Below are 11,515 nucleotides of genomic sequence, written 5' to 3' on the forward strand. Positions count from 1 at the left end.
TACTGCGCGGTTGTTTCCAGACTGAGGAATTTTGGCGGTCGACGATTGCTATAGATCGATGACGTCGAGGGAAAAAAAAATTTGGGTGACGTCATTTTCTGAACATCCGAGCATCCAAACATTGGTTTCGAACTTTAATACTATGTATGACGATGCACGATGTATGACGTATGATGATATCATGCGATGTATAATGATTTTAGTTTTCACATTTCATACAAGAAATACGCACTTTGTCTTTCCTGCCGATTCCAGACTCAAGCGGCCAGGCCCTTCGATGGTCAGCCGTTGACTGAAGATATATCCTTCAGTTAACGGGTCAGCTAATAACGCTGCCGTTCTGCGACAGTTGTATGATATAAAATTTTACTCGTACCTTTCAAATGTGTGTTAAAATACACTGAAAGTTTTAAGAAGCTTCGTTCGTTCTCTCTCTCTATCACCTTTTTAGGTCTTTAAATTACGACACTGCGTTAAATACTGTCTGATATACGGAGAATCCATTTCATCTTGATCAAAATTAGCGCATCCGTGATGTATTAAAGTTACTTTGAATTTTTTGCCATACGAACACGTTTCGAAAAACAATTCTGCCCTTCCACACAACGTAGATACTTCACTTGCGACCACCTAAAACAGTGTTTCGATTCTATGCATACGAAAATTCAAGATCGAGAGAGCAAATGAAAAGTTGTTGGAATAAATATAAATAATAATGTTACGGAATACACCGAGCGCGTGTCGAATAGATTCCCATTTTGACATGAATAATTCTCCTATTTTCATATTATAACCGATTATTGTAGATATTCTAGTTTGTTTCCTGGAAAATTATAAAATTTATAGTATGTATCACGTATTAATCGTAAATGGATCATGTATATTAATATTGTACATGGATCGCATATACAGCCTGCATCAAGTCGAAATCGGTAACTCTCTGATGTTCTGCAATAAGTTCTCAACTCTACTATCGGAACATCTCAAGGGGCGCAAGCGCACGACGATTTCCGGTTGTCACACCAAAGCCCATTAGAGCAACTGTCTTGATATTCTTCAGTGAACGCGTCACGTAACCGATGTAGTTCCACAGGATACTCGGTGAACTCTAAAAGCACAACAATAGTGCTTGTAGTACGCTATGGTTATGCTTGCACGCACAGACTTGCACGCCGTCGAATTTCGCCATTCGAACGTCGTTTGCCGCCCTACAGTAAGCTAACGTAAAAGTAGACTGGCTTATCCTTTTCGAATTCAAGTGAATTGTAAACAATACGCATCCTTGAGACCAAGCTGAAAAATCTTTGGCAATATCCAATCAGAGAGTTTTGGAAGTCAGACCCATCTTCGTACCAAACAAGAAGTGCTAGAGTATAACATTTTTTTCACATCGAATGTGATTGTTCAATTTTCAAATGCCTTAAACCTATAGTAATTTTTACAGTATTCATAATAATTGTTAAAATAATAGAACCTAATGTACGTCATATTTGTTATAAAATTTACACGATACAATCTAACATTGTTACTAAAGCGGGTCATTGCGATTTGTAATTCATCGTAGGTGCATACCTGTCAAAAGCTCTGACGTGCACCCTTTGGAAGCTGACGTTGAACTGTGCAGAGTGAATGCAAAGCACCGGAAACCATGTACCGGTTGATTGGTTCCCGCGACAATTACCGCGCTTCTTACGGAAAGGTATGGAAGATTTGTTGCCCGCTTACGCATGCGGATAATGAATTTATTTGGACGCTATATCAACGAAACTTTGCCAGAGGAATCTATTCGGCATAGTATCGATGCACTGCGAACAACATAATAGAAGTTACGGACGGGAAAAATAGGATTATTCAGTATTCGTTTTCGTGTCTTTTCAGCAGTTAATCCTATGATGCTTCGTATGACGTATTTTTGCGTTCGTGAGAGTCCGAATGGGCTAAGTCAAGTCATGAAATTCGAATCAGATTCGGAAAATTTGTTGCACGAAAACAAGTAGAACTATTGCAGATTTTGAAGAATTTCAATAATGTAGAAATCAGCTATTTAAGGCGCTATGCCGACATAAATTTAGGAGAAACGTCAATTTCGCGCAGTCCAAATCCGCTGCAAGTAATCAGAAAAAAATTACAGCAAAAAGAAGGAGAAAGACTGTCGTAATTTTTCTGCTGCTGGTAAAATCTTCGTAAACTTCCGCTGATATTGCTACGCACAATTTAGTTCGTTTTTTGCGTGCCTGGGGATCCAATTGATCGAAAAAAGGTAATACAAATCGAATACGAGACGAAGAGTTTTACGCTAAAAAAAATTGAGGCGTTTGGAATTATGATTTGAAATTTTGGTTGAATATCATAACGCTGAAATCGATTTGGTGATGCATTATATCGACGTGATTTTACTCAAGGAATCGATTGGGCGCTGTCTTAATACACTGCGATCAACGGATCTAGAGTTACAGCTGAAAAACGAAAGATTTTCTTCCCAATATTTCTGCTGTGGTCCCACGCTCTTTTTATTGCGTTTTCTGAGTTCTTGGTGGTCCAATTAGTCCGGAAAGGGTAATACAAATCGAATCTGAGACCAAAAATTTTCGACCCCAAAAATGAAGAAAAAAGTAAGGCTTTGCCCTTTGCATTTTTGGCGAAAATTTTCAAAAGTGCTGGAATAAATAATTGGATGCACTATTCCGACATAATTTGGCGATAGGAATAGATTGCTTGCAGTCGAAATACGCTGTAAGCAACCGAGCAAATGGTTTGCCAAAAAATATAGAATCGCGTCGAATTCGGTTTGGCCTGTGATATTCGTAACGTCTGTTTTGCTTTTCTGCGGGTAGAATTGAATCAGTGGATAAGGACTCCTGCAATACGATACTCAGACAAGTTTTTGGCTTCAAAAATCAGAAACAAGGAAGGCTAATTCCTTTCAAGTTTTGTTTGTCTTCAATCTGATAAATTGAAGTTAAAAATGGAATAGTCGTCTGCAACGAGCATCGTTTATGAACGAAAAATCATCTGCACTTAACAATAAGATGATATATAAGCTCTACACTTATATACAAGAAAAGATAGAAAGTCGTGAATACTTCAAGTATGAAATGATAACGTTTATTTATAATCAAAGAAAGTAGAAATAACGTATACCTATGTGATTGCAGTACCTACATTATTAAAATATTGTTTTCACTATTTGCTCTAAAACAAATACATTTTTTTCCTTATATATTTGGCAAAAACCTGATGAAACATATGAATCTACTTGAGCCATAAGTAACATTAGGAATGCAGGTGCATTCATTTACTGAATTAATACATTACAAAAATTATGCACTGACAATGATTGGAACAAGAAAAGGATTGTTCATCGGATGGCTTAGGTTTCCGCTCCTCGGAGGATTCAAGAGAGACATTTGAAATTCTCAGATAATCGTAAAATAAATTATTTTATTGAATTGCAGGTTCACTGACTAAGTGACAGTACCTTGGCTCTGTTTTGGTAGTGAATAATCCTTCAAGACTTATAGCGTGTTTTATTTAGTACAGATTTATATGTAGATGTATCATTGTATCGTCATGTTTCAAAAAGAATCACACAACCAGAGTGATAGCGGTGTTCTATAAATAATAATAATAATAATAATAATAATAATAAGGATTCTTTACCAGTTCACGACATACTGTCTTTATCATTTGTTCGAATAAAAAAATATAATAAATCAATTAAAACACGCATGCTCGTAAAGGGATAAATATCTTCAAAAAATGCTAATATTAGCTTCTTATTCTTTTGAAAAAGGTATTCGTTTTCGATTAATTATATTTAGACAATTTACATACTTTATCAAAGATCTGCATACATGATCAATTGATTATAAAATGACTATAAAAAATGTAACGAGATTAGTTTTACTTGGTTTTGGCATAAAAATAAGTATGTTGTCTCCATTTTATATGAAACATGAGTTTTCAAACCAGTGTAATTGATACTTTAGTACATAAAGTGTAAGAACATTTCATACTTTACTCTGACGTACAATGTATTCATACAATCATAAGAATGTAAAATTAAACGAAAATAAAAATAAAAACAAATAAACCATGTGTCTTGGCGAGCTTTGTGTAAACAGCCAGAGTTAATCGCCTACCTTGGATTTATGTGAGCACGGGAAATCTCTTCCGCGGAATAATGTTTTATAACAGTGCAGATATTTAACTGATACTTTCCCAGGACTCCCCACTGGAACTACTAGTAACTGAAGAGTGTCTGCTCTTCTGAGGTAAATCAAAGTGCCAGCGTTCTTGGTCAACGTCAAGGGAGCCGGCAGTTTGTACGTTTGCCAAAGGTGGTCGCGCCTTAATACCCAACGTTGTCGGTCGTTTCTTCGGATTTTCATCTAGCATCATCTTCAGTAGGTTGTACTATTGAGCAATAAACAATACAATAATGATGCTATAATTTCATTGTACACGCGATAATTGAAGTATAGTACATACCTCAGCAGTATATTTTAAAGAAAAATCTGATGGAAAGATAGATTTTCTTAAATCTCTGAGGGCAATAGTTCTTTCCATCTCAGTTTTGAATGGTACTAATAGTTCATAGAGAATAATGCCCAGTGAATAAATATCCACTTTGTAGTCATAAGCTTGGCCAGTCATTTGTTCTGGAGACATATACAAATGAGTGCCTACTCTTGCAGTGTGTACAGTATTCTTAAACTTGTTTATTTCCGGTCGTTCATCGGGGACTTCATCACATCCAACTGTCATTGCGGTTACAAGTCCAAAGTCTCCGATCTTTACTTTATCATCGAACGCAAAAAATATATTTGAGGGCTGTAACGATAGCAATTTTCATTGTATGTTATTTTAAACAAAATTCAACGACTGATGAGTAAATAATAGTAAGTATCGATGTAACATAGTTGCTGACATGACTAATTTTTAGTTTGGTTCTACCATGACTTTATATCTGTTTAATATTCGAATGCAGTACCTTCAAGTCTCGATGAATCAGGCCCTGTAAGTGAACATATTCAACAGCGTCCACTATTTGTCGAAATATTTTTAAAGTGTGCTGGGTATTCCTTGGTTCAACTTGTTGCTTCAACCATTCTCTAAGGCTGAGTCTTTGGCACAGTTGCATTTGTATGTACAGAAACATTTTCATCGGCTTACGTTTTACTGATTTTGTCTTATTATCTAAACTCAATGAAAGTGAACGCTTTTTATCACTTTTACCTATCTCATTCTCATTGTTCATTCTGATAGCTTCATTACTACACAAGCTCGATTTTGAATAAGATCCATAAGTATTACAGGGAACACTAACTTTAATTTCGTTACTCAAATGCGATGTTCCAATAGGATGTTTACCCTCAGTTAGGTCAATTATGCTTGCAGTTTCTTTATTCTCGTCTGAATTTGACTTTTCAAACACTATGAAAGAATCACTATCATCATTGTGATTGTCTAGTTTATACGCCTCAAAAGCACTGTCGATCGATGAAGGATTGCTCTGAGGCACATCGATGCACACAGAATCACTAGGTTTCGAAGCTCCAGGAGATAATCCTGTAGAGAATTCAGACGGTGGAAACTTTTGTTTATCCACCCAGTATTGATCGTGTTCTTCTTGCCATCCCATAGGAGGGCATTCCAACCAGGCATTAAAATAACGTACGATATTGTGATGATCCAGCTTTGCCAAAGCCTTCACTTCACGCATAACCCGTTCTCGAGAATCTCGGCTGAAAATACGTCATCAGTGTTCATTGCTTAATGACTGTATATATAATATTTATACAAGATGAAAACGTGTATGGTTATGTGATACCTGTTTTGTAGAGCGATCCGTTTGATGGCATAATTGCAGTCATCTATTTTGTTTTTTGCCTCAAAGACAACTCCATATCCACCTTTTCCAAGGCAATCGATCGGCTCAAAGTCTGTGAGATACCGTGACTTAAAATCCGAGCCATTGCTGATATCCGTTTGGAGTTTTGTGTCATTTATTTTAGTTTCAATGTGCCGTTCCACGATCAACGGCTGCATAAGATAACTGATAAGTAATGTTGAATGTCTATCATAAAATTATTCACTTAGATTGAAAATCACACATGGTATCATGTACCTATCAAGTTCTGTAATCAGCGTGATTTTTAAATCCCTGACCCACACTAGAAAGTATCGTCTAATATGTCTCGTAAACTAATTATGTTTAACTTATCACAATTGCAGTTATAAACGTTAACTGACCGGTAGTATTGCATCTCTCGTAGGTGTCGTAGCATTAAGAAGTCGTTGAGTAAGCATAAAATTGAGAAGTGCTGCAGTAGTTATAGATATTATGACTACCTCTTTCCTGGAAATAGAAGATTGATATGGAATGTTTAACACGGTCTAATGTATCACTTAGTTAGTAATGCTCGGAGTGTACAAATTAATATCACAAACAGTGTTTGCTCGTTTAAAACTTGAAGTTTTATTGATGTATTAAATATGAAATAACATTTCTAGATTTCAAAATTCTTGCTGAACTTAAGGTTTAAAAGTGCTTTTGGCCGTTGAATGTATAGTATAACATAAGAAGTCAACTTACCACCAATACCAGAGCGACACTATGATCACTCGCACAGGTGTGTCATCGCCTTCATTCAAGTAGTCAGTGAGAGAGAGCTCTTCGATGCCTTCAGTTGCTATATCAGGAGTTGTGCTATTATTACATTGTTTATTGTCTTTCAAATGCAAATCGTTATCTGTGTATAAGTAGTAGCCATTCCCATTGACGTATGAAGAAGCATACAAAACAGATAATGCTGTGGTTTGTGATTCATCTGTTGAGCCCGACACTTTTTGTCCTACTTCTTGCTCTTCGACATTTTTGATAGCCACGGCATTGCCTGAAATAGTTGGGTAAATAAGGGGCCACGAATCGTTATTGAAATTTTGATAAGTTGACACAAACGTGTAAAAAAAATTAGAACATTCCAAAGTATAATCAAAACGTACTTATAGCAGGATATGGCTGCCATGGAAACTTTGGTGTATGTACAACTTTTTTTGGTGACGTATCTAACATTTCGTGAAGAGTTTGGCTTTCCTGAATGTACAACTGCTTCTCATGCATTCCCAAGTAGATACTGGGACTTAGTGAAGATTCACTACCCCAAACCCATTGGGAACCACTAAACAGATCTACTTGTTTTAAGCTGTCATAAGTTCTGGATTCAGTAGAGTAATCTGCTTGCCATATGCTTACAATCGGAGAATCAAACTACATGCAATGAAAAAATGTAGGCTCACGTATTTATCAAAATCATCACACATTGGAAGGTAAAAGAATAAATTCAACCATAAAGAAATGGTGAATTTCTGAAAAATTAGAATTAAATTCAAAGAAACTTAATAATATAATAAGGATATTTTAATTTATACGAATTTATAAACGAGTTTAATGTAGTAACATCAGTACCGACCTGATGTTGCCATAATACAGCATCTGGTTGCAGTTTATCAACAGCCAAAATTCGTCCCTCTGGGACAATGACTTTCAGTTCAAATTTGAGATCCAATTTTAAAGGTGCCGGTGAATCATCATGGCAGTCAAGATCTTCCTGAGGAACCAGAGATAGAACGTGCTGTCCAACGCTAAAATTCCACCTGTTGATACAAGTACAATCGTGCGTATTTTTCAATGAGGTACAAATCACGTGGCAAATTATTTGTATGTACAATTGTTAAAGATCAACAATTTTGATAAAACCACCTAAAATCAATCGTTAACTTCCCAGCAGGAGATAAATAAATAGTCTGGTATGAAGTGACTGAATCATAATCATTTCCATATTTCTTATGCCAATTATTTCAAATGTGAAAACATTTTTTACCCCAAATTTTGAAGCATTAATCAACTACCTTTCGTGACCTGTCCGAGGTTCAATGGCTCTGACGGTCTTTTGAAAACGTTGAATAATAAGTACTTCTTGATCAATCTGATCGTTCCCATCTGTTTTGTTGGTGCATCCGTTGATGTCACATTCGTATAATACCTGCCCAGTCAGACTCGATACACCTATGAAGATATACACCAAATATTGAAATCATGTGATATGAATCGCAAGGATTCAATAGCTGTAAAGATCGTGCAGGAAAATTTAATGTATGAAAATACTAAGCCGATCTCCAATTTACCGTAAGATTGAGTTTCCTTTCCACCAGAGAAAACTAAATCGTCGGTATATCGATACGATGTCTGTAGAAGATTGTCAGAATTTATCGGCACCGCCTCGACATTTTCACCGTCAAATTTGTACAGGCCGCCATTCAGTGATGGAATCAATCTGACCCATTGACCATTGTTGTTCAACTTTAACAAGAATTCATTGGATATTCTACCAGTGGTTTAAGTAATAGATAAGTAATAACTGTTTATCGATTCATCACATACTTCTCGTCGATGAATGTTGGACGACAACATCGGACTGTCGTTCAACTGTACGGACCATTGTACTTTCCCTTGTTGGGACGTATCGAGGGCCGATATTTTGCCATCTAATGTACTGACGAATACAAGACTGGAATCAAAGTTGTTAGTAAATAAAAAATAATAAATCTCAAAAGATTCTTAGCCATAAGCTGAATATCTATCACAGCATGAAACTTATTTCATCATGTCAACGTTGCATATGTTAATCGTTAATTAGAAATAATAAGTGAGGAACAAGGGATAAACATATTGTTGATACAACGAATTTTGAAGGATGATTCAAAGTTTTACCTGCTGGAAGGCTTATCAGATGAAGCCTGACCACAAAACGTTAGTTGTTCGATTTTTACATCGTTACCAAGAGTGGTGCAGGTCAATAACAGTAAAATAATAAAGCTAAGTGACTTTCCTATTCTTAATTCGCCAAACATTTTTTATGTAATTAATACATAATGATTATTTAAATATACCATCATGCATGGAATGATCGTAAGTTTTTTTTAAGTTTATTCGTAATCTGACAGTTTAGCTGACGAAAATATACGCATGCGTTCACTCGAGAATATCACCCTGCTTTTCCATTCGGTTTGGCTGGTATCCTCATTTTAATGCGCCAATTACAACAAACCATGTTGCGCCTTGTGTTGATCCGATTGGTATGATGATGGTAAAATAGGATGTAGAATAACCTTCTGCCGGTAGTTTTAAAACTATTTCTACGCTCGGTTGGTATTTCGTACACCTTGAGCCCTCGCTGAGTAAAGCAGATTCTCTTTCGACCGCGATTAAACCTTGGAATTTAAACATACGTTGTATGTGGAAAAAGGCCCTGACGATCAATTTTTTCCGCCAACTTCTCATTTTAGCGAAAATTCATTGCCTTAAAATGTGCTAATAGTTCATTTAGACATGTTCTTTTCCATTAGAGTATTTTTACGCGAGAACGATATAGAATTGATTATGATAGCCATTCTGTTACAGTGAATATGAACCAGAAATTTTCAGTAAAATAAAGAATTTTTTCAATGTAGTTTTGTTCGCTTTGGAAAACAATTTTGTCGAAGTGTGTTTAATCGTGCTCCCAATATAGATGCGAATAATTTCAGCATCATTGTAAACTTCAGGTTGATGCACACCCCGAGATTACTATCAATCAATCAAATAATTTGTGTATATTATCCAGGACGCGCACCATGTGATGTTTTTTGAAATCTCTGATTGAACGTATGTAAACATTCGGAAAATGTGTTCGATATTTTAAAGAAGATCTTTGGCTGCTTTTAGTGGTGCACTTTTTTACTCGATTGCCAACACAATTCAAGTCTAGGGATTCTGCGATAACTCAAAAACTGACAAACTTTCGTCGCTCTAATACTCAAAAAATTTTACCTGATTACTCTTGTTTTTAAACTATGGTGGTTCTTCCGTCATAATTAATACATTGACGATGTACCCTCCTGTGGTATAAACATCAGAGATAAATTGGGAAAAATCATGAACCATTCAAGGAATGAGAAATCAGGGCTTTCACCCTTGAATAAGGGAGAGGAATGCGTGTCTACAATGCGCGATATAACATGCGCGTACAGCGAATGGAACCGTCAATACGGGATATTAAAATGGCGGAGAATGTTTTCCTGCGAAAATGGTGTGCAGCACGACAAATATTCTGCTCTTCGTTAGAACAGATTACGAATTGGAAATTTTCAATTTTACATTTCGCTATATATAACTGCACCAGTAAATGGACATTACAATACCCTTATCATAGTTGGTATTATTTTCAATTTTGCAGATTAGCACGAGTTTTTTCGTACATTCATTTTCTATTTTCATAATTCTAGCCATCCTCGCGCTCAATTTTTCCCGTTTGCGGGACGCAAAAATCATTCAGATCGTAGGTAATATTGATATGTCAGTAAAATGATGGAAAACTTTTTTGCTAATATTCCTCGAAACGGCGTCTCGAAAATTACGGCTTTCAAAGTTTCCATTCCAACCACTAGCGGGATGTAATCACGTAATAAAAACTCCACTTAATAAGAGGGCGGAGAGCGCAAGAAGAGTGTGGCTCGAGTTGGAACAACGGTGGAGAAGCTTATAAAAATGTGAAGTAAAAAAAACTTTCTCTTTGTACTCTCGGAGCCGAGGTACGGCATGTAACCATAAACACTCAAAGTACATGGGTGTTACATAATAAATTTGAATATTACGTCTTCATTGGTATACCAGGGTCCCTACTACAATCGTGAATTTAGATTCCAAGAAAATCCCAGCAGTTTCTAAGACAATTCGTTGAAAAAATCCAGATACTAAAATTTTTTTAATCCTTTTTATTAATTTTTATGAACAGCATGAGTTGGCTAGGCGTTGAATTAAAAAAATGTACATATCTGTAGGTATCACGCATATGCTACAGAGGCGTGACGAATTATACTTTCCGTCAGAAGGCCGCGTAGTACAAACAAAATGTCTCAGTTTTCGAACAAAATTGTATTATTTCAACTTTTACAGAATAAATCAAATTGTTCCAAAACTTTTCGAGGACTTGAGGAGCAATTTTTGTTTTTCAGCATAATCCCAGGATTTAATGATATTTAAAGAGCAGTAAAGAGACAGCCTCTAACTGCCTGCATACGGTTCTATCCGTAATTATATATAATCGATCGTTTCGTTTCGTCCAACACCTCCGGAGTAAATGTTCTGCAGTAGTCTGTATCGTGATTCATTATCATTTAACGATAAAATTAGCATGATACCTTTATGTAAGTACTACAAATTAACTTTGAATCACATACCCTTATCAGTTGATGAAACAACATCGTAGTTATGTTTTTTTTTCCTGCAGTGGATGGGTAAGATAGCTTGCTTACATGAAAAAATATATTATTTCAGATAAATATTGATCTCTTTCTGTTCCACTTGCAAGGAACGTTTGAGAAACGACTGAGAAACAGCAGTTGAAAAATTTTATGTAACTAAAATATAACGAATCGAAAATCGTTTGTTATGCAAGCACATTTACAACCA

General features: G+C 35.9%; 1 protein-coding gene across 2 annotated transcripts; it reads right to left on the bottom strand.

Moving 5' to 3' along the window:
- Positions 1-3,092: 3,092 nt before the first annotated feature.
- Positions 3,093-9,080, bottom strand: LOC124184655 (eukaryotic translation initiation factor 2-alpha kinase). Of its 2 annotated transcripts, none has more exons than XM_046574609.1 (12): positions 8,777-9,080; positions 8,447-8,573; positions 8,191-8,365; positions 7,915-8,071; positions 7,476-7,659; positions 7,009-7,273; positions 6,599-6,899; positions 6,256-6,361; positions 5,834-6,045; positions 5,330-5,747; positions 4,492-4,833; positions 3,093-4,416 (listed from the first exon to the last, which is right to left on the bottom strand). In XM_046574609.1, the coding sequence occupies exons 1-12, from the start codon at positions 8,914-8,916 to the stop codon at positions 4,207-4,209; spliced, it is 2,637 nt and encodes an 878-aa protein (XP_046430565.1). In that variant the 5' UTR covers positions 8,917-9,080; the 3' UTR covers positions 3,093-4,206. The 2 variants fall into 2 exon arrangements, with proteins under 2 accessions (XP_046430565.1, XP_046430564.1); XM_046574608.1 differs by having other exon boundaries at positions 3,094-4,416; positions 4,994-5,747.
- Between the last annotated feature and the right edge of the window lie 2,435 nt (positions 9,081-11,515).

The sequence above is a fragment of the Neodiprion fabricii genome, chromosome 6 (genome assembly GCF_021155785.1).
Source record: "Neodiprion fabricii isolate iyNeoFabr1 chromosome 6, iyNeoFabr1.1, whole genome shotgun sequence".
In the NCBI taxonomy this organism is placed as follows: Eukaryota; Metazoa; Arthropoda; class Insecta; order Hymenoptera; family Diprionidae; genus Neodiprion; species Neodiprion fabricii.